Source organism: Amborella trichopoda, chromosome 12, assembly GCF_054954075.1.
Source record: "Amborella trichopoda isolate Santa Cruz 75 chromosome 12, AtrichopodaSantaCruz75HAP2 v2.0, whole genome shotgun sequence".
In the NCBI taxonomy this organism is placed as follows: domain Eukaryota; kingdom Viridiplantae; phylum Streptophyta; class Magnoliopsida; order Amborellales; family Amborellaceae; genus Amborella; species Amborella trichopoda.
In genome coordinates, this window is record NC_142347.1 from 30,285,723 (window position 1) to 30,309,427 (window position 23,705).

The following is a 23,705-nucleotide window of genomic DNA, read 5'->3' on the forward strand; positions in this document are numbered from 1 at the left end:
TATCAAGTCACTCAGGATGGGCATTCTTGGATTGTGAATGGAGTCCAAAACCCTTTAGTCCTAGGCGTAAGGTACAACCATGGAGGGTTCATAGGGGCAGGGCTGGTTGAAGTCTAGGAGGTAGCCCGTCTTTTGCATGCAATTGGTGACTTATAAGGGCTGTGGCCAAACACTGAACATTACATTATATGTACATATGATGGCAACATTGATTGAATTGGGGCAAGACATGTATAAGCGGTGCAAGAGAGGTACCCTACAATATTATAATAATGTGCAATGTCCATAAGGGACATTGACTTATCTTTAGAGGGGAACCTGTAATCCACACATGTTGATGACTAGCTTTGATGGATTCGTAATGAGCCTTTACAATAAGTTGTGGGTCAAAGATAAACTATGAACCACATGAACTAACGTAGGTGGACTACATTAATAATTTCACATATTCTTAACTTGATGGATCTAATTCTCTTTAATTTATATTTATTAATGTTTTAAAAAAGTTATTAATCAAAAAAATAATTTTTAAAGTGCATTTCATATTTTATTTTTGCATCTTAAATTTATTTATCAAGAATAAAAGGTTATAAAAATTTATGAACCATTTTTAAAATAGGAAAAAAAAAAGCTTAAAAATTAAAGGGGCACACACCACTTGTATATGACTCACGTAAGGCTCAGTGGCCAAGGGTGCAAACGTGGGGTCCACTTTTAGGAAGGTATGTGAGCAGGGTGCCTTTTTTTTGAGAAACTGTGAGCTTCATTAAGATAATGAAAGGATTCCAAAGACAAAAAAACAAAAAAAAACAAAAGAAAACAAAAAAATAAAAAGAAATAAGATAAGAAAGGGAAGAAAGAAAGTCAGTCAAGATGTAACATCATTGGCCAAGCGATCCGTCGCATAGTTAAAACCATGAACAACCTAATGGAAAGTGACCTCAAGATCCCTAAGCATAAGAAGAATTTCATCCATGAGACCACATAGCCAACAAGGGGTGGAGTCCGGGCAGGAGCACCAAGAAATCACATTTGCCAAGTCATCTTCAATGTTCACCCTAGGAAAGGAATGATCCAATTTAGATACCCCTGTTTTCAACGCCCAGAGCTGCCCTGGCTTCATTAACTTCACAAGGATGAAGCCTCCCTGAATAAGTACAAATAATTGAACCCAAATGGTCTCAAAGAAGGCCTCTATGCCATCAAAATTAAGTTTGACCCATCCCATCGGTGGCGCTTTCCAAATAAAACGCATAGAAAGACGAGTATGTCTAAAGAGCAGCAGGTGAGAGTAATGGGTGAAGAAAAGATCTATGGGTACTACTTTAAGGGGAAAAAAGGAATATGCCGTACAACTGTGAGGAAGGCAGGCAAAGATCTGTTGCGGCCTTCAAAGGTTCTAAAATTCGGCTCTCTCCACAAGTTCCATAAACGGCTGCAACAGAGATCCTCCACAGCTTAACCCCAAAGGCAGAGAAAGGAAGGGTCCATATTTGTTGCAGCAAAGCATGGGTCTCCATATATCTTGGGCCAATCCAATTGGCACTAGCCATCAGCCAGTCCCACAAGACTAAACAAAAGGGCAATGGATGAAAAGATGATCAATTGATTCCTGATCCTTTTTACATAGCAAACAAATATTGGTGAGGATCATTCCCATTCTTCTCAGTCGATCAATGGTGAGAAGTCTTTTCAAGCCAAACAACCATAAAAAGGTTTACACTCTGTGGGGAACTTTACAATTCCAAAACTTAGCCACTGAAAGCCTGTTTTCGTTATAACGATCCCCATTGATCGTCTGGTAGCGAGATTTAAACAAAAAAACACCACCCACTTCCAAGGACCAGATGATCCTATCCGGCTTCCTAAGGTAAAAGAAAAAGGCATAAAGCGACACAAGTAAGATCTGAAATTGATCAGCAACAATGTCATTAACCCCCCGAGTATTGATCTTGACATTCCAAACCAGCTGCTCCCCATTGAAGGAAATCATATTGGCAAGCACCTCTTGTTTCTGCATTGATCTGCTATAGAGATCAGGATATAGAAGCTTCAGTGGATACTTGCCCAGCCATTTGGCATGTTAGAAACATCTATAGGGTCCATCACCGACTAAAATCCTTGAGTAGGCCAAAAATAATGGCCTGACTCCTTGAATCCCCCTCCACACAGGCAATAGATTGGCCAGTCTTATGTAGCGTTTTGCAATAAAGCCATCAGGGTCCCTTCCATACTTACCCAAGATAACCCTTGCCCAAAGTTGATCCCTGTTATTGAATAGCTCCACCACCATTTGATAAGCAATGATTCATTCACTGCCTTTAGCCTCTAGAAGCCTAGACATCCTTCCTTTTTTGGGAGACAAACCGAAGCCCAACTTACCAAATGGAATTTCTTGTTCGATTGCGATCCGCTCCAAAGTAAACTTTACATACGAGATTCAACCTTGTGAATGACATAAGCAGGAGCTTGAAAAAGAGAGAGATAATAAATGGGGAGGTTAGAAAGATTGGCTTTAATGAGAATAGATCTACCCACAAAATATAAGAATCTTGCTTTCCACCCATCTAATTTGAATAGAACTCTTTGAATGAGCGGATCCTACAAAGATCTGAGGTATCTCCCATTGACAAGTGGCAGGCCCATGTGCGTCGGGTGCCTTAACTCATGCCTCTCTCGCTCTACTCTCTTTCTGCATATTGTGTTCTAAAGATAACTTTATATATATATATATATATATATATATATATATATATATATATATATATATATATATATATATATATATATATATATATATATATATATATATATATATATATATAGTATGCATATGTTTTAGAAAGAGAGGATAAGTCTTCAAGATCTTTTGGAATTTTTATCTTTTAAGATGGAGAGGATATTTAGAATGAAATTTTCATCATCTAAAAGCTTACTATATTGCTGGAAATTATTGGATTAAAAGAGCATGTATTAAAGAAGAACAAATATGTGGTCCATCTAAAAACAATTGTAACTAAATGTCCAAATATTTTCTTAATATAAGTATTATTTCTAGTTTTTATTTTTATTTTGTTTTCGTATTCATGATCTCCATGTTAAAGATATATATACACCAAAAAATTGGATCAAATTATATTTAAAAAATGTATTTATTGCCAGGCCTGCATTTCTACATGTGCGGGCCATGCTAACTACGTCCATTAAGGAAACTAATGGATAAGGGTAATAGATCATTTCCTTTATCATGATGGCTGATTTAGAGAATGGAGGGTTGAGATTAAAAGCCTCTCTTTACCGAATAAATCACAATAATCTATGGTCCAAATTGAATCTTAATAAGGTAGCAGGCCCTAATTCAGAGACACCATTAGATTAAGGGTTGATCCTAACTATTGAAGCAGGCATGAGTTTAGCCTAAATGTGGCTGTATAGATCCCAGACAATGTATGTAAGGTCAAAATATAGGTTTTTTTTTATTTTATTTTTTTTTTTTTTTTGAGGGCGGGTGGGGTGGGGACGGGTGCTGGGAGGAAAGCAATCATACTAAAGATTACCAAGGTGCTCCATCAACATGCTGTTCATAAACCCCTTAAGGCTAAGGATAGAGGGGATTGTGATCGCAAGATTATTTGGACCGATACCTCCAACATTAGGGCAAAGAGGTCTCCTAAGCCGATACTAATGTTGCCTTTGTCGCCTTGTTTAAGGAACCAAAGCCTCAGATCCCTGGTTACCCTGTTTAGGGATTGAGGTATAATTTATAATGTCCACTCATTCATATGGTACAGATTGCAGGGCTCACACCATAGAGATTATGAGGTTTAACATATCAAACTTAGGTCCAACTAACAATAAAAGTGCGAGTCAATGTGATAACTTGTTAGTGTTGACCAGTGACTTATGGCTCATTTATATTCAATTTAACCCAGCCAAGTAACCAAAATGGTCTTTTGTAGAAAGTACTTCACTAGAATAAAGACTTATTTATTTCAAGGTTTATACATTAAATTAGAAAAAAGTTATATAAGGCCTAAGGTTTGTGATAAGTACAGTGCCTCACTATCTAAAAAAAAATGCAATTTTGCAGCTAAACCTTATTACATTTATCATCTCAGCCTTGATAATTATAGATCTAAAATAAATGCATTTTAAGCCATAAAAATACTATATCTTGTAGCACATTATCGAGACTGACCTTTTTCAGGTGTTCACAAAATCCACCTGATCACCATTTTTAGAACTCGAACTTCATAAATAGCGGTGGAAATAGATTTTCACACCATCATGGGGGTTTTTTATGCTGGAACTGTATTTTCTAGAGGGATTTGACATATGGCTTTGCTTTCTAACATTAAGCGTAGGCCTTATACTAGTTGCAACTTGCTTTAACAAAAAAATAGTATCCTTTAGTGCACATTTGGCAACTGATTCGGCGGGAACTTTGAAATTTAAGTTTTCTTCGAGCTGAAACTGTTGATATCTCGAAATTTTGGAATACTTGTCTGTTAACTTGTTGAAAGTTCTTGAATATAGAGATCAGGTGTCACAGTGATCTAAAAAAGCTTATGGCTTCATAAAGAAATGGATTAAAGGGCATGGTTAGAAACATAGGACTTACAAAACAAATAATTAGAGAGAGAAAAGACACACTTAGATAACTTAGAGAGAGAAATAATATGATTAGAGGGAGAAAGGAGTTAGAGAGGAAAATTTGCAAGATAAGAACTTCCTAAAAATATGACAAACGAACTTCCATTTGGGGTGGGGGATTTTGAAGCCGAAGGTTCTCATTTTTTGAGAACACAACTTCCAAAAGCCAGTACTTTTACCCTTTAACAAACAAGAAAGTGCTACAAAAAATGGAAACTTCTAATATCTAGATCTGAAATTTCTTGCTCAAACGTGCCATTAACAAAAAAAAATTTATTTTTGGGGTTAATCAATGGGGGAAGACGCCCCTACCCAGTATTCATTAATAAAAGATAGAAAAATAACAGCACACTACTTTGCAAAAAGAAATGTTTTTTTATGTGTTCTTCATTAGTGTTTACTTCCGGGATTCTGTATTCGAAGTTTAATCTTGTTCTTGTATTTGCCTATGGCACATGAATTTGAATAAATGATATAAACAAAATTTAAAATCATATGTTTTTAAGATTTAAAATTTACTCATTTTTAGATTCATGACCATTGTGGCTGAGATTATAGACTTTAAATTTTAAAAAGAGGGATTTTGGAAGGAGACCGCATTTGAACAAGTGTGAGCATTAGCAAATCCCCATCATTCAACAAAATAGAGCAACGCAAAGAATAACCGAATAACTTTTCTTGGTTAGATATTTAGGATCTGCTACTATTCTTTCTTAGTAACAAATTACTTACACAATATAGTTATTGCCAAAAGATATCATACTCCTGGGTAAAAATCCCAACTATAATTAATTTTAGGACCCAAATCTCAGAGATGTAACCCGTTGAACCCATAGATTAACCTCGGTTAAAAGAAAAAATATCTACTTGTACCCTCTTTGCACTTGAAAATAACATTATCTCGAGATTGAATAGAGACCATAAAATATTTTTAAATGATGAACACTAAGTGTTAAAAAACTCAAATTTCATTTCTTTTTTAAAAAATAATCATCCAGAAATTCTTAAATAGTTCCCAAAATTTCAGATCGAAAAAAACACTCCCAAGAAAGGCTTCTGACCAAGTGAATAGAAGTAAACTATGCTCCTATAAGAGCATAGCATATGTCCTTGTAATTATTTTCTCCCAGTATGATGGTGAGTATCACCATCATCATCATCTTTATCATCATAGCTTTTTTTCTACACGAATACTGATCCGTCATTCTGCTGTATTAATGGCCATACGCTAGTGAGTATGATGGTACATATTCTCAACCATAATTAAATCGCAACCAATACTAAGCAATACTAAGTATTTTGCCCGTTTGAGCCACTTTACACATTCAAACATAAGCAGGTAGCAACAACCCAAAATCTGTAAGTGAGAAAGAGAGAGAGAGCTAAGTGAGAAGTTCGGGTTTTCAGTCTAAGTAAGGACAGAATCGATAAGCAACCCCACTCGAACGAATCCAATTAGAGAATTGGTAGGCTCCTTGAGAAAAAGCAACTTTATAAAGGTAGGGCCTCAAGATTTCCCCCCTAGTGGCCAACAACCTTCAAATAAAATGGCCACCACTTTGGACCATCATGCTCCCAAAAGCAATAGAAAAAGTACTATTCCCATACAACTGCCAAAGAGCCTCGTTCTTTCTCTCTCTAACTTTTGCTAATTCCCATGCAACTTTAACCCACTAAAAAATAGCAAGAATGATTCCCGAGCAACGTTAATCTCAAGCTTCTAATCTTCATTTTGCTCTGACAGTGCTCACCCAAAGACCCTACATCAGAGAAGCCATTTTACTGGTATCTCCAAGTGGGTGTCGACACCTGCGTTGTTTCTAAAGATCATCTGCCAGTATTCAAGTTTCATTTATTGGGTTCCTCAAAAACTCAGGTACCTTCAATTATTAGGACAAGAACCATGGAAGAAAAGCGCAAGAGCTTCAGTTTTCCATTGGTTTTGGCTCTTCTCTCTCTCCTCAGTTGCAGCTTTGGAGATGCAGTAGTCATGGACAGGTGTTCGAAAGCTCTCTTAGGTTTAAAATCACAGTTCCTTGACAGCTCCAACAGTTTATCAGACTGGTCAGTTTCCTTCCATCGAAAGCCCCCAACCTCCATTGCTGCTTGCTCTTGGACAGGAATCAGATGCAATGATAACTCAACCCAAATAATCGGCCTGAATCTCTCTTTTAAAAACCTCTCTGGGACCATTTCCGGCAATTATATCGAGCTCTTACCTGATCTTGTGGACCTAAACCTCAGCCATAACTCATTTTCTGCCCAACTTCCAGCATCTATACTCAACCTCCCCAATCTCAAAACCCTAGACATCAGTCGAAACAATTTTAGCGGCCATTTTCCATCAAAATTATCCAAAAGCCAGCATTTAGTTGTCCTGGATGCCTTTAGTAATAGCTTTTCAGGGCCTTTGCCTCCGGATATAGCTCACTTAGACTCTCTTCAAGTGCTTAATTTGGCTGGAAGTTATTTCCAAGGTTCAATTCCACCTGAATATGGGTCATTCAGGTGCCTCCAATTTCTCCATCTTGCTGGAAACTTTCTTTCAGGCGAGATTCCAGCAGAGCTTGGCAAGCTCATAACAGTGACCCACATGGAAATTGGGTATAATTTCTTTAATGGAAGTATCCCATGGCAATTAGGTAACATGAGTGAGCTTCAGTATCTGGACATTGCAGATGCCAGGCTCTCTGGTTCAATTCCTGAGCAGCTCAGCAATCTCACCAAGTTAGAGTATCTGTTCCTCTTTCGAAATGAACTAAGTGGGGTAATTCCTTCTACTTTAGGTAATATTTCATCACTGATGTTCATCGATCTCTCTGATAACCTGTTATCGGGGCCCATTCCGGAGAGCTTCACAGGCTTGAAGAATCTCCGACTCCTAAGCTTAATGTATAATCAAATGAGTGGACATGTTCCTGAAGGAATTGCAGAGCTACCATATTTGGAAAGCCTTTTGATATGGAACAATTTTTTCACTGGAAATCTGCCCCCCAGTTTGGGTAGGAACTCAGAGCTCAAGTGGTTAGACGTTTCCACAAATGGGTTCACTGGGCAAATTCCAGAAGGCCTATGCGAAAGAGGCAAGTTGTACAAGTTAATCCTCTTCTCCAATGGCTTTACAGGTGGATTTCCCTCTTCCCTTGCAAATTGCTCTGCTCTTGTTCGTCTCCGAATAGCAGGGAATAATATCTCTGGAGAAATTCCTCTAAAATTCAGTATTCTTCCTAGTCTCAATTATGTCGATTTGTCAAGAAACAACCTAGAAGGAGAGGTCCCTGGAGACTTATCCCAAGCTCCCGACCTTGAATACTTCAATGTCTCATACAACCCTAACTTGAAGGGCACTATACCAGCAAATATCTGGTCTTCACAAGTCTTGAAAAATTTTTCAGCAGCTTTCTGTAATATCTCAGGAAAACTACCCCAATTCAGGTCATGCGGCTCAGTTTCTGTTATTGAATTGAACGGGAATAGATTATCAGGGGACATACCAGAAAGCATAGCTAATTGCAAGAGGCTTGAGACGTTAGCGCTGAGGGACAATGAACTGACAGGTTTGATTCCTCGCGAGCTTGCAAATCTTCATTTCATCAATGTAGTGGACCTGTCTCATAATGAGTTAAGTGGTTCGATTCCCCGAGAGCTCAGCAACTGCACCAATTTGGTGCTTTTCAATGTTTCTTTCAACCATCTCTCGGGTTCAGTCCCTTCAACAGGCATGTTCAGATTGATGGATACTAGTGCATTTGCAGGAAATCCATGGTTATGTGGGGGTCCTCTCCAACCTTGCCTTAAATCGCCCAGAAATCCAGAGGCATCTGGGCTCAACTTGAGGAACAAAACCTCAGAGAAAGCAACATGGACAGTGTTATTAACAATTGGGCTGGTTTTCTTCATCATAATTTCCAGTTTCGGGATCTTCTTTTTTAATAGAAGGCGAGCTCAGTGGAAGATGATTGTTTTTAGCGGACTCCCACAGTTCAAAAAGGATGATGTTTTGAAGAGCTTGAGCTATGGAAACTGTGTGGAAACAGGGTTACCACAACAAGCACCTGCTCCAGTTTGTAAAGCAGATTTGCCCACAGGAATAACAGTTGCAGTGAAGAAAGTTGAATGGGGACCAGGAAATAGGACGAGGATGACGGAATTTATAAACAGACTTGGCCATGCTAGACATAGGAACCTGATCAGATTGTTGGGTTTCTGCTCTAATAACAAAACTGCTCTTCTTCTCTATGACTACCTGCCAAATGGAAGCTTGGCTGAGAGGATGAAAATGAAGAGAGATCCTGCCATCAGCACCTGGACAGACAATTTTAGGGTTGTAATTGGGATTGCTAGGGGGCTCTGTTATCTTCACCATGACTGTTACCCAGCTATTCCCCATGGAGATTTGAGGGCAAGTAACGTACTTTTTGATGAAACTATGGAGCCCCATCTGGCCGAATTTGGCTTGAATAGGTTGTTGCATATGAACGGAGGTAGACATGCAGGAGGGTTCTCTCAAACTAATTTCATTATCACAGTCACAGGTAAGATAATACAGTTCTGTTCTGTCTTTGAGTCTTTCAGTCAATAGTTTTAGAAATTTCAAATATTTCCTAATGTTTGGGAATGACTGAGACGTCTAATTTTGCCAAATCTAACTAAAAAACCATTCATGCATTACATTACTAAATGAAACCTTTGGGAAACGACAGACGTTTTAGAAGAAAAAGAGAAAGATCATTCAACAGATAGAGACAACAAATATAATAATGCCATTTTTCCCCCAAAGACATCTCTATGATTTTACATTTTAATGTTCATGTGATTTATTAGACTACCATTGTAAATCACTAGATACCAGTGGACAAAAACTCATTTTGAGTTGGAAACACTCGTCGGATTCAATCGAACTCATTTAATTGGTGCATTCTTGGAAATTTATCAAACTACACGTAAGATTTGAACTACTTAACATCGTACGATTTTTATCTAATTACAAATATCTCATATTCTTTTGATCAAACCTCAAATAGCCCATCAGAGACACATCAAAGTGGGCTCTCACATTTATTGAATTACAATTAAGGTAAAATGTTAAATAGTTCAACTTTAAGGTATATTTTGATAAATTTTCCTTCTATAAATGAAAAACTCAGGATATGTTGAATTTTTTTTATATATTAATATTTTATGTTAATCTGATAAATAAATGGTGTCTGCCAGTGTCTTAATATTGTGGTGCGACTCAGGAGAACAAATAGGTTTAAGTCCCATTATAAAGACATAAAATTCTTCACAAAAGAATTTGAAAAGAGAATTGACTCAGTTTTGGCAGTGGCTGGGTCAGCCACCAAATTTGAGTTTTAAACACTACTTGCTTGATACGCAAACAGCTAACATTCGAATGTTTCTTCAACAGGAAAGCTGGAAACTGCAACAGAAGAGGATATTTACAGAGATATTTACAACTTTGGAAGGTTATCATTGGAAATTCTTACCAATGGGAGAACCATCGATAACACAAGTATACAGAACAGGCCCGAAGACGAAGTGCTCAAGGAGATTTACAATGAGAATCAAGGAACTATAACGGACAAAGTAGCAAAAGAAGAGGTAAGACATGTTCTTGAAGTGGCCTTGCAGTGCACGAGTAGAATCCCGTCTGATAGGCCATCCATGGAAGAAGTGCTGAAAAAGTTGTCAGGTTTAAGACCAACACAGAAAAAGCTAGTGGGTTGAGCTAGGAGTGCTACTAAGAAGTTAAAACAGCACGAGAAAGCAGAGGATCCCCTAAAATAGTGGACATGCAATGTGTGGTTCTAATTAAGCCAACAGCTAAATTTAGAGAGATTGCTCAGCTGGGTTCATTGAGTAGCGCTTGTATTCATTCTTAAAAAGGAAAGTAGTGCTTGTATTCTAATAGCATACTTCTTACCACCTGTGTAATTACCATGTGTGTAATCTTAAAAAGGAAAGTAGTGCTTGTATTCTAATAGCATACTTCTTACCACCTGTGTAATTACCATGTGTGTAACTTTAAATATACCAAGGAAGAATGTTATCTATGCATGAGGAATGTAATTTGATTTCAACTGGATAAATAGTAAATTTCAAATTTTCAGAGAAGAAGCATTGTCTGCACAAACCATAGGAGGGAGAAAGGAGAATACGACAGAACCAAAAAATAAAGGGAAAAGAAAAATGCTGAAATATTTACAGGTCAAAGATATTCATGGAAACTTCTCCCAATGTTGGTTTTAAATGATGTAATCAGGCAAGATATGTCCTAATATGAGAAAAATCCTAAAATTAGTTATTTAAGAAGATGGAGATCAAGAGAGCAAAAGACAATAACATTGCTAGACCAACTCAGAGATATTATCAAAATTTGTATTACAAAGTTCAAAAACAATGATCTCTCAATGAGAAATTATTGTGTTCTCAATAATGACCTATAAATGGAGAGTTAATGATCTTGAGTACTTCTACATGATGCTGAGACAACTTAAGAGAATGAGGAAATATATTTCCAATGTAACCACCGTTGGAAGAATCTAAACAGCCTTCAATCACCTTCTAGTTGACATTGTGATACGAGTCTATTATGGCATCTGCAAGGTACTCACATTTGGACAAAGATAGCCCAGCCAAGGATATCCTGCCATCCTTGGTCATGTAAACATGCCACTTGTTTGTCATGTTGTCACTCTGATCAGACCAACATAACCATATTAGACCAGCTGAGAGAATAAGGGCAGAAAATGCTTATCTACACAAACTAACTATACAAACACATCTGAGAACGGATATTCTTCATTTCATATATGGAAAGAATTTCTAATGGGAGACGCATACAATAAGACCATTTACATTTGGTATAAGGAAGTCACAATCACTATCCACCATTAGATGTAAAATTGGGTGGCTGGGTCCAAGATATAATTTCTCAAACTATGCGACACACTTTAAGCTGTCGGATTTTACATTCAATGTCTAAGAGTGATTCTGACCTCCTTTTACCAAAAGTGAATGTTCTTATAGTATACAATCTCTTTTTAATAATATAGAGTCCTCGTGGAATAAGAAAGTACTTTCATAAAAGGAAATTACCTGAGCTTTATTCAAACCAGTAAAGGAGAACATGCCTATCTGTTTCAGAATAAAGGACCAATCCTTCCCACTTTTATCCTTCTGAGAAAGGTTTTCAAAGAGCCTCTTTCTGACACTCTTTATCCTTCCTGCCATGAATTCCATTTCTGATTTCCATTCACTGAAGAGGGCAGGGTCTCCAACCACATTGGCAACAATCCGAGCCCCGTGAACAGGAGGATTGGAGTACATTGGCCGAGCAAGCCTTTTCAGTTGGCTCTTTACCCTAAAGTAAAGCAATGCTGACAAATTAATGTACCAAACAAAGGAAAATGTACAAAATTGCCCAGACACTTGCAAATGTATATCAGTGACCCAGAAACTTGAAATTATAAGCAGGAACCAAGATGTTCATTCTTTTTTCTTTCTTTTTTTTGTTGGATGGCTGATCGTTCCTTCTTTTTCTCTCTCTCTCTTTTTTGGACGGGTAAGACTGTTTCTCTCTCTCTCTCTTTTTTAATATCTATATTTTTGGACAGGTAGCACCTAGAAAGGTAAATTTCTTTGACACTCTGCCCTCCACTGTCTGCTACTTAAAATAATGGGGCATTCTTTTTTTTTCCTTAGAAAAGAAAGAGCCCTTTTTTCTTAAAATAAAAAAGCCAACATCAAACACCAGACTAGAAAAAGTGTGTACCTAGCTGCTGCATCTGAGGATGAGCAGATAACATTTACAGCTCCAATTCTTTCTGCATAAAGGCCCAGATTTTTGCTGTAAGACTGAGCAACAAAAAGTTCCATACCACGAGACACAAAAAGCCTGACAGATGAGGCGTCTTCATCAAGGCTTCCGCTTGCAAATCCCTGTAACATATATATATTTACTACTCAGAGTAGATAACCACATCAGTAGATAAGCCAAGGGTTCCTAGAAGCCTCCGACCTGATAAGCAACATCAAAGAATGGAATGTGGTTCTTTTCTTGAATGACATCAGCAATTATTTCCCATTGCTCCGAAGTAGGGTCAATACCAGTTGGGTTATGAGCACAGCCATGAAGCAATACAAAAGACCCATTCGGGGCAGCCTGAGGAAAATTAACCCATAATCAAGAGCATGAAAACACAGACCGAAAACAAACTCGAGCTTGAACTGTTAAAATTAATGTTTAAAAAGGAAAATGCCTTTTTTTTTTTTTTGAAGCTGGTTAACTTAAAAGGAAAATGTTAATGACTCAAAACAGTAAAACTATGTATACAATTACTTTTTTTTTACATATTTATGTCCATAATATACACACACACACACACACACACATATATATATATATATATGGGGTGCCGTTTGTATAGAGCCAAGGCTCTAAATAATCAAAGTAAAGCACACCTTCAAATAGTGTCGAGAAATGTGGTTTCAATACTGAAAATCTTTGTGATAGCCTTAAAATATATTTTCATCTTTAATTATAAAATTTAGAGCTTCAAAAATAGTGTAGATCAAACTGATCTATGAGAACTTGAAAAACTTGAAAATTGACAATCCAAAATGCGTAACAAGATGCACTATTTCCAAAACTTGAAATCCATTTTTTTCTCATGTCCATGCATCTTGATGTCGAGATGATCAATTTAAGGATATTTGGGTATCAAAACAACCTCTTTTAGTGAAATGTTTGAGGTGCACTCTAATTTAATTGTTTAGAGTCTCAGCTCTATATATATATATATATATATATATATATATATATATATATATATATATATATATATGGGTCTAAGAAGGGTGAGGACCTTAAACTTTCCCTTAACCCGTCTCATGCCCAGGTATAGGGGATGGGTTGGGATGGGTTGGGTTGGGTTGTGTTAGGTAGGCAGCCAACGTAAAACTTGCTAAAACTTATCATGGATCCTGAACATGGAGGACTAGGATTCATGTAGTCGACCCCAATTAATTGAGAAAAGGCGATGATGATGATGATGATATATATATATATATATATATATATATAGACAGAGAGAGAGAGGAAAAAGTTTATACATAGCGGCACCATTATACTATAGAAGTAAGGTGCACTTCAAAATCCACTCGAAATCAATGTTGAGAAGCTCTCCAATGGATAAATTTTTACCTCGAAATATGACATGAAAAGAAAAAAAACCAAAAAGAAAAAGGGGTTTCAAGTCCTAAAAATAGGACATCTTGGAATACATTATCTGGACCTTCCATTTTCAAAAAATTTAGATATGAGTAGGGAAAATACGATATGCTCCTATTATATGCGAATATTACAACCAAGGTCGGTCAAACCCAATTTGTACCGCATTGTAATTATATTTTTTTCATTGGTAGGGCAGTGCCCGAAGGTTTGGGGCACTTCCTAAGAGGTCCGAAGTTGCCCTGGCAGTTCATTTTTTTTTTAAGTCCAGAGAGCGGTCCAAGGTCCCCATCTCGGACTCAAATTTTAAAAGAAATAGTGGTCCGAGGATGGGGACTTTGGACCGCCCTGTTAGTTCATTTGTTTTAGTCCAAAGAGCAGTTCGATGTCCCCATCCTCGGACCGAAATTTTAAAAGAAATAGTGGTTCGAAAATGGGGACCTCGGACCACCCTGGCAGTTTATTTTTTTTAAGTCTAGAGAGCAGTCCGAAGTCCCCATCCTCAAACCTCGGACCGCCCTAGCAGTTCATTTTTTTAAAAGAAAGAAGAAGCGATCTAAGGATTTGAACCTCAGACCGCCTGGGAAGTGCCCCAAACCTACCGATGAAAAAAACAAAAACAAAAAAAAAATGTGGTCCGAGGATGGCACTCGCGAACCTAGGGGTAATTTTGTCAAAACAAATGGTTGCGTTGACCGATCTTGGTTGTAATTTTGGGGTATAAAGGGAGCAAATCGTATTTTCTTAACTTATTTAAGGTTCATATGTAATCAACTCAAGTTTTTAAGTGTTTGTTTATCTATTCCGTTTTAAGTTTCATAATTAAGGGTAAAAATTGATTTATGTGCCATCGTAAAGTTTTCTAGTACAAGAATTGCATCTTCTGAAAGGGTTTTAAGGAGCACCTTACCTTGATTGTTTAAGGTTGATCATCATCATCAGAGCCTTTTCCAACTAATTGGGTTCGCCACACAAATCCTGATCATCCATCTACTCTATTAAGGGTCATACCCTCAATAATGTCATAAGTCCCTATATCTTTTCTCACATATTTCAGGGTATTTTACTCATTTTATCTTTTTAAAAAATTAAATATTTTATTTAGGTGCGAGTTGGTTTGATGTACACACACTTCAAATTTCATGTCAATTTGATTAGTAGCAAACTTATTAAAATTAAAACACTATCAAACAACCATGACTGTAAGGCATACTCCGGAAGGTGATGAACTAGGAGCGAAATCCTGTAGAATTCGCATATATATATATATATATATATATATATATATATATATATATATATATATATATATATATATATATATATGGGATTGTATACAATGAGACCATTTACCTTTTATACAAGGTGGTCACAATTCTTTACAACCATTTGACGTGAAATTTGATAGCTTGGATGTGTCACAAAGTTCAAGAAAATTTCTTTTGAAGTTTGAGCTTGGTCAATGGAATAATTGCTGCCACCCAACTTCACATCCAACGGTCAATATTCATGTGACCACCTTGTATAAAAGGTAAATGGTCTCATTTTATACTTTCCCTATATATATATATATATATATATATATATATATATATATATATATATATATATATATATATATATATATATATATATATATATGGTAAATGCTGAGATTAGCCCATTAGCTCATATGAACCCAATGGCCCAGATTGAATTTGGGCCGATCTGACGGTCACGACCTCATTTCATGTTTAAATTTTTAATTTTTTTTCTACAAATCCAAATACTTGAAATTTTAGGCGTTCATTCTTCTCATCAAGGTGTACCTAATAAAAATATTTAAAAAAATAATTTGTAAAAAAAAAAATTGACCAAAATACCCCCGAAACATTTCAAGGGTATTTTGGTCAATTTATTTCTTGCAAATTATTTTTTTGATATTTTTATTAGATTCTCCTATATTTGCAAATTTATTTCTTGCAAATTTATTTCTTGCAAATTTCAAGTTATTTGGATTCATAAAAAAAAACTTAAAATTCAAATACAAAATGAAGTCGTGACTTTCAGATCAGCCCAGATTCAATCTAGGTCGTTGGGCTCATATGTTCATATGAGCTAGTATATATATATATATATATATATATATGAAAAAGTCTTCCCAACGCCTATGGGCGAAAATGAACAGTAATTTTGCCTACCCTCATCGCCGCCCAAAGCTCATCGTACGGTCAATCGAGTGTTTCATTTTTCATTTTTTTTTCTACAAATCAGAATGACCTGAAATTTGAAGCGTGTGTACATCTTAGTGAGACACACCTAATAAAAATATAAAAAAAATAACTCGTGAAAAAAAATTGACTAAACTACCTCTGAAACGTTTCGGGGGTATTTTGATCAATGTTTTTCATGTAAAATATTTTTTTTATATTTTTCTTAGATTTGCCTATTTTTGATGAACACGGCACTCCAAATTTTAATCGATTCCGATTCTTAGAAAAAAAAATGAACAGTGAAATACTACCGGACAATCGTGATAACTTTGAACAGTGATGAGGCTAAACGAAATCACTGTTCATTTTCGCCTCTAGGCGTCTATATATATATATATATATATGGGTTAATCTAAACTTCACAACCCTTCACATTACAAAGGTTAAAGATAGACAGAGTTGTGAGGGGTGGATTTGCTAATTTTGTTGTCTATTTTTTAAAAAAAGTTACTTTTTGTGATATCTTCATCATTAAGGGCAATTTTGTAAATATTACTACAAGACAAGGGGTGCTTTTGTCATCTCCATAAAGGGCAAAGTTAAAAATTTTACTAAAAGACAATGGCACTCTAAAAATAAAATTCCTGGACATTAACTTTCAAAATGCTATTGCACTTCTGTAAAAATTTTAAATTTACCCTTGCTTAATAGTTAAGTTACCTATTAAAATAATTTTTTAAACAAAAAGTAACGATCTTTTTTATAAATACACCCATCACAACCCCTTCCAACTTTAACCTTTGTATTTTGAGGGGTTGTTAACTCTAGACAAACCCTATATATATATATATATATTATGGTTTCATGAATTTCTGGAAAATTTTGCACTTCAGAAATAGCAACTTGTAAAGTTGTGGCTTGTCAATATTCATTTTCAAGCATCATATAACATTCAGAATATGCTTTGTAGTTTTGCTTCTTCCTTTTCCAATCCCTTCAAGAAGGAACCATAGCACGCATAATAACAATGTCTTAACTTTACAAGTCTTAGATAACACTTTATTCATGTCGCCATTTCACAAACTCTTCCCAGAGAGAGGCTAACATCCAATCTTTTAATGAAAGACTAAGAATGTCTCACTTCTTAAAGATGACCATTATCTGGAGTAAATAGGTGTTGACATCTTCTTTCCTAAGTTCCTTTAAAAACATATGAATAAAGTTTACCATGGACCTTCATATATCCTCGGATTTTATTTTGGAATTGTCTTTTCTGATTTGTTTCAAAAAGAGTGAAGCTTTCAATTAAATGATAGCAATTCCTATTTTTTCATTCTCTGTGTTTCCAAGAAAAAAAGTAAAAGGCATAGTACTATAAAATTTCAAGCAATGGTCCTTGCACAATGAATTCTATAGACATTTCAAATTGAATAGTTGTGGACTTCAAGTATGTTCTTTAGCGACATATATGCTCCAGCACCCACTTATTTGTGTTAAACCTCAACCAAAGTTCCATTTCCATTTCAAGCAACCTCGACTACTATAAATGCCTAACCCACGTTGATCAGAATAGAAGATCTGTAAACTGAAAGTTCCACTCAATTATGAAAAGTTAGCCTTACCTTTATGTCTGAAATCATCCCATCAAAGTCAAGGCCAACAGTTTTAGGGTCATAGTATCTGTACTCTGACCAAGGAACCCTAGCATCATTGAAGATGTTCTTATGATTTCCTGTTCACCAACAAATCAAATCTTCAGTCAAGAGATAGCAGAGGACCTAAGATGGCTCGAACACATGCAGAGAGTAGAAACTACAGACCCCATGTTGGAGATGATATTAGGACTTTCGCATCAGGAAAGTATCTCTGTATAAATGCTGCAGCAAGACGAAGAGACCCAGTCCCTGAAAGGCCTTGAACAGTTGCAACCTAGAAAATAAAGATGTAATTAAGCTAGATTTCTGTATTATTTTCTAATTACATACCCAGTATTGGGAAAGTATGCTAAAATCAAATAGACTACACGAAACCATAGTCCATTGGTTAATCATCATCCACTGAAATGGAGACTAGTGGAGAGCGCATGGGCCCCACCACAGTGAGACATGATGCCAACAGTAGGGGGTACTTTCTCTCTATCTCCATCCATCCATTCAATGGACAATCACGACCCAATGGAGTGCATTTCCACAGTATTTGGATTATAGTCCATTCTCCCTTCTGTGTTTGCCATTGTAAAAGAGTTTAAAAATGAACATTGACATACTCTTTCCTGCTTGATAACAGGATTGTCTGCGCCTAACAACAACTCTGCAGTGGCTCTGTTGAATGCAGCTAATCCTTCAATAGGAAGATACTACAGCAATAGCATTAAAACCATTAGCAACTTACCAGAGAGGAGAACAATTAAACAGAAACTCATCATGTATAGCTTCATACCTCTTTGTTATCTCCTCTCTCCAGCATCAGATTTTCTGCCTGGAACACAAGAAGCAAAATGTAAGTCATTATAAAATGTGGCAGTTATTTAATAATAACTTTCCCAAATAACTTTCAGTTCATACTGGTCGGGGAAATGCATCAAGCACCTTGTAAAATGGTAGTCTGGAAAAGGGATATCAGGAAAATATTGACCTTTTTAACCACATTAAGCACATAAGGCTGGAGTTCTTCAGTGCGATAAGCTCCAACTCCAAGGTTGAGCTTCATTGAATTTGTGTCTGCTTTGAATGCTTCAGAAACCCCCAGAATTGGGTCTGGAGGTGCCATTGTCACACCCTCAAAACGAGAAACATTAACTGCAACAGTCATGGTTACTCCCCCAGAGTTCTGCATAAAATACACAAACAGAATGTCAGACCTACCACAAAAGGAACTAATCACCACAAAAGGAACTAATCACCACAAAAGGAACTAATCACCAGAACTACCAAATCTAATATATAAGAACAAAGTGAAGAATAGACACAATGAACTAGATCATCAAGAATGTCTAATATGCAAGTATATCATCCTTTTTTCCTACATCCCTATTATTATTACATAATGGGTGATAGAAGTACCAACATAAGGCAATTCAAGAGATATGCACTCTTGAAATGAAGATTTCAGGGAAAAATAAGCAAAAACAGAAGCATGGTGAATAAACCCACAAGATGATATCAAGAGCCAAACATTGTTATCAAAAGAATGCAGTCTCCAAGTGAAGGCTTATGGAAATAAACAAAAAGATTGAAGGATATAAGTGTAAAGAAGTACACCTGTGGCTACACATTTTAGAAACAAAACAGAAGGTAAAAATCTTACTTCCCTTCCATAAAATATGCCTTACATGAACCTACCAAAACCATTAACTGTTCCAATCAGTAGATATGTAGACCAATAAGTAAATGAATTCCCGCCTTAAAATTCTGAGAGAGTAAAGAACAATGATAAATATAGATGCTAAGACTAACCCTCACTTAAATAAAAATTATGTTGCCATTTACCAGAGGTTATGACATGGAGAAAAGTCACCTCTAGAGTCTAGATACTAAACCACAATCGAATAAATATCTCAACTACCCCATCATATCAAACAGAAATTAAATACAACGAAGAGCCAAAAACTCAATAATTACCCCCCCTACATACAGGTCTGCTGAATAAAAATTGATCATCTAACCTTGCCCCTTTAATGGCTAGAAAATAATTCAGCTTTCGAAGTCCATGATGCCAAAGCTATTCCTTATTTGGAGAATGTCAGATATCTATTAGAAAAAAAATGAATTAATGTAACACATCCCTTAGTTGGAGATGCCAATTAATCCCTTGGAAAGTCAATGGATTCATGAGGAATGCCATGTAACATATGGGCACATACGTGGGCACATACGATTGCCAGATCCACAAGATCCGAGATATTAGTGTTTCCTACCTTCAGATGACTATCACAACAAATTCATTCCCCATGTGCAGAAACCCACATAATGGTGTGTCCAGTTTTAAAGTTAACACCCTTGTGAAGGAGCTAAAACTCAATGGGATCCATACAACAAAGCCATAGTTTTGACCAACGCACATGATGGCTAAGCAATCATTCAATGAATGGATCCCGTCCTAGAACCAGCAAGTCATAAATACATTCTCAGATGTACAAAAATCAGTTAATTCACTGTAGTTATGGCAAATATGTCATTTGACAAGTGCTACTGTGCTAGATGCACTAATTCCATCCTAATCTGCAGTTTCATAAATCCCATCATTTAGGTTTCGATTAGGATGTACTATCAAAAGGTCAACATGCACCCATCACAGATTTAATTCCATGACGAGTTAACCAGTGGACAGGTGTCAGTAGACAACAAACAATACCCCTACTAGATATACTTGAGCCAGTTGCAATTCATGCATGAGATAGGATATTCAAGCGGTAAGCATTTTCACATAGGTTCACACATCCCCCACATGAGCCTCACTTGCTTTCGACCTTATTGAGAAGTATCTTGTGCACTTGTTCATAGTATTTAAAATACTAAAGCTTACCTAGTTTTCCCTCTGAAAGACAATGAATCTAGTGCTTACACAACACTTCAGGAAATTGTGACAATGCAAGTAAAACAAACATCACAAGCAAAGAGCTATTGCTTCGTACCACTCTCTCGTGGAAAGAATCTTCCATTAAAATTTGTAAATTGAGTATCCATGATCTCTCAATAAAAATCCTCACAACATTCCACTATGCACTTAACCCTAGTTGGGACTCGATCAAAGTCACTTTTACTATTGGTTCTTACGGAAATCAACTACCTGAACTTAGCAAAAAATGAAGTACAAACTACATCCCCATCCAGATTAGAACAATAGGATGGTAAGATTCAAAGAAACAACAATGAACACCAAGAAACAAGCCATCCTATATCTAAGCGTAGCATTCAAAGCAACAACAATGAACACCAAGAAACAAGCAATCTTTTTCTAAGCATAGATATTTTGTGTATCACAAGCAAATTACAGGTCATCCAGTCAGCCCTAAATAGGTTCGAGGGAGGTCTGTCTCTTAAGCCACTTTCCCTTAGGCATTCTAAGTAGACAGATGCACATATGGAGAAGCAGACAGATACATCTAATCTCTGCACATGTTTCTAGACTCGCTAACAATTCCCCTTTAAACTCTCTAACAACGCCCCTTTAATGGAAAGGATTTATTGATCCTTTGTAGTTTTAGTTTTCATATCTCACAGTAACAGACAATAAGGATCCAAACGCGAAACAATATGCCAGTGTAAGATAAGCTATATTGTTCATTGGAAGGTTGAATTGTTGTTGCTAGAAGGTGGGCTCAGACATCTCTTGATGAATTGAAGCAATATTTTATTTTGAAATTCTGGAAACATTACATAAGATAAATACACATCGAACTCATTTATTATTATATATCGGTATTTATTAAGTGGTAAGTTAAATACAAATAAATTTTCACATCCAGAGAAACAAGTTTAAGTTGCTTTTACTCACTATTCAATCTCATTTCCATCCAAAAACTATGAAAGGAAATAAAAGCTCCACTGCAAACTACTGCAGTACTTTATCATTTTTTTTTCTTTTTTTTTCTACATATCAACACACAAAAAAATGAAAAAAAAAAAAAAAAATACTACCTGGAGGAAAAACACATAGGTTAGATACAAAGGATCCGAATAATAGAACGTAATATATATATATATATATATATATATATATATATATATAACGAGAGAGAGAGAGAGAGAGTTTCCAGTCAGTTTAAGCATTCCACTAGTTGAGGCTTCTCAAAAACCCAAATATGCTTGAAGCCTACAAAGTCCCCTACTCAAATGTTTATTGTAATTGAGCTCAACTTGCCCCACTTGGTCCTGGTTTGGCCCAACTTAACTGACTTAGATTGGCCCCAGGATGATATTTAGACAAGATGTATAGTTTCGTATTCCACATAAAAAGTTTCAAGTGATTAGGAAGGCGCATAGTTTTACTTCTTCTTGCATTAATTTATCATGTATTCTTGCAATTAATCATGATAAATTTCCCATCATTCCAAGCAATTAGCATGAACCAAGAGTTCTGGAGCAACATATACCTGTGCCCTGTAAAGAGTATTCACATTCTTCTTCTTAAATGTGTGATTGATGCTGGAGACATCAAAATTAGCAGAACAAAGCTTCCCCTGTCCAGAAAATACCCACACCATTAACATAAGGAAAACTATACAATGAGACCTTTGGTAAAAGGTGGTCACAATTAATCTTGATCATTGGATGAGAAATTGGGTGGCCGCATTTATTCTATTGACAAAGCTCAAAGCTCAAAAAGAATGTTCTCAAACTCTATGACACACTCAAGCTATTAGAAAACTACCAATTTGGAAAAAAAAAAAAAAAAAAATCTGGATGGAGGTTTTGAAATTCACATAGAAACGACTCTGAAAAGGATCAAATTTGAAATTATAATTTAAGAAATGCACAATACATGCACCCCATCTACTAGTTTGTGATCAAAAGATAAGAATAGCAAATGAAGAACAAAAGTATGGGAAACTAGACCCGAACATACCTGATAATTCGCACGAGCTACTGAACTCGTGAACGATTTTGCAGATGCCATGGAAAACATCGCAGATGCCATGTATCTCTGAACAAACAAAGAGAACTTGAATGAGCAATTATACCCACAAGCACAAGATCCAGACACAAAAATTGGAATAGATAACAACTAAGCCTAACCCCAAACCAAAAAAAGGGATTAATTTAAGAGCCACCCCTCACATCAAAACGTAATAAGAAATAAAGGAAACGAGAAGAACAAGTAACAAACTTCCAATGAATATTTTCGAGATCAGAAAGAGAGAGAGAGAGAGAGAGAGAGAGAGAGATTCAATAAAGTTCAACAAAATAGTTCATGCATGAAAAATTCATCAAAAGCACAAAAAAGTAAAAAAGAAGCTTAAATATTTTTTGTGGTGAAGAAATGAATCTGGAAAAAGAAAAGGTAACACACCTGATCTAATCCAAAAATGCGAAAACGAGAAAGGGGGGCGTTTTTGCTTCTGATTCAGGGTCTCTCTGATTAATATCAGGGAGAATGGAGAAGTGACGGTTTGTTAGAGCGCGGAGATTTCAAGACAACGAAAGGAGAACTCAAGGCTTGGTCGGTACTCGATAGAAAGTAGGCGTGGCCTTTTTGTTGCCGGGAAAGCTCAAACCTTCAACACAATGCATGAGCGACATTGGAGAGTGGTGCATCGATGCCTATATGTACAGTACACCTATCCATATGTACCAGGAAAAAAAGTCTATATATGTGAGGCACTAAAAAGTTTACATAAGGGTGAGGCTTCTTAAAAAACCGCTACAAGAGGTGGTTTCGATGCTAAAAACACCTCAAATTGATAATCTCGACCGCGAGGTGTTTTTTCAAAAAATAAAAAAATAAAATAAAAATAAAATAAAATAAAAAGAAAGAAAGAAAGAAAGAAGAAGAAGAAAGATTATACAATAGTGTAACCTATAATAAAATATTTAGACAGTCAATTTTCAAGTGGTCATAGATTTGTTTGATCTACACTATTTTTTAAGCTTTCAATTATATAATTAGAGATAAAATAAATTTTC

General features: G+C 36.1%; 2 protein-coding genes across 3 annotated transcripts; one reads left to right on the forward strand and one right to left on the reverse strand.

The window, feature by feature from the left end:
* Positions 1–5,728: 5,728 nt before the first annotated feature.
* Positions 5,729–10,770, forward strand: MOL1 (Leucine-rich repeat transmembrane protein kinase family protein). 2 transcript variants are annotated; one of them, XM_088853994.1, is made up of 3 exons: positions 5,729–8,210; positions 8,409–9,188; positions 10,064–10,770. In XM_088853994.1, the coding sequence occupies exons 1-3, from the start codon at positions 6,557–6,559 to the stop codon at positions 10,381–10,383; spliced, it is 2,754 nt and encodes a 917-aa protein (XP_088710120.1). In that variant the 5' UTR covers positions 5,729–6,556; the 3' UTR covers positions 10,384–10,770. The 2 variants fall into 2 exon arrangements, with proteins under 2 accessions (XP_088710120.1, XP_006848766.1); XM_006848703.4 differs by having other exon boundaries at positions 5,729–9,188.
* A 230-nt stretch (positions 10,771–11,000) lies between these two features.
* On the reverse strand, positions 11,001–23,319 carry ASP5 (aspartate aminotransferase 5). Its single transcript, XM_006848702.4, has 12 exons — positions 23,092–23,319; positions 22,648–22,725; positions 22,175–22,261; positions 18,715–18,909; positions 18,520–18,558; positions 18,347–18,436; positions 17,901–18,009; positions 17,703–17,812; positions 12,677–12,820; positions 12,431–12,597; positions 11,755–12,019; positions 11,001–11,352 (listed from the first exon to the last, which is right to left on the reverse strand). The coding sequence occupies exons 2-12, from the start codon at positions 22,717–22,719 to the stop codon at positions 11,221–11,223; spliced, it is 1,410 nt and encodes a 469-aa protein (XP_006848765.1). The 5' UTR covers positions 22,720–22,725; positions 23,092–23,319; the 3' UTR covers positions 11,001–11,220.
* Between the last annotated feature and the right edge of the window lie 386 nt (positions 23,320–23,705).

Coding starts and splice junctions, on each gene's coding strand:
- MOL1 (XM_006848703.4), top strand. CDS start 6,557: ATGGAAGAAAAGCGCAAGAGCTTCAGTTTTCCATTGGTTTTGGCTCTT. Junction 9,189..10,063: donor TTTCATTATCACAGTCACAG/GTAAGATAATAC, acceptor TTTCTTCAACAG/GAAAGCTGGAAACTGCAACA.
- ASP5 (XM_006848702.4), bottom strand. CDS start 22,719: ATGGCATCTGCGATGTTTTCCATGGCATCTGCAAAATCGTTCACGAGT. Junction 18,559..18,714: donor TGCTTAATGTGGTTAAAAAG/GTCAATATTTTC, acceptor CTTGTGTTCCAG/GCAGAAAATCTGATGCTGGA. Junction 11,353..11,754: donor CTGGTTTGAATAAAGCTCAG/GTAATTTCCTTT, acceptor TGGTCTGATCAG/AGTGACAACATGACAAACAA.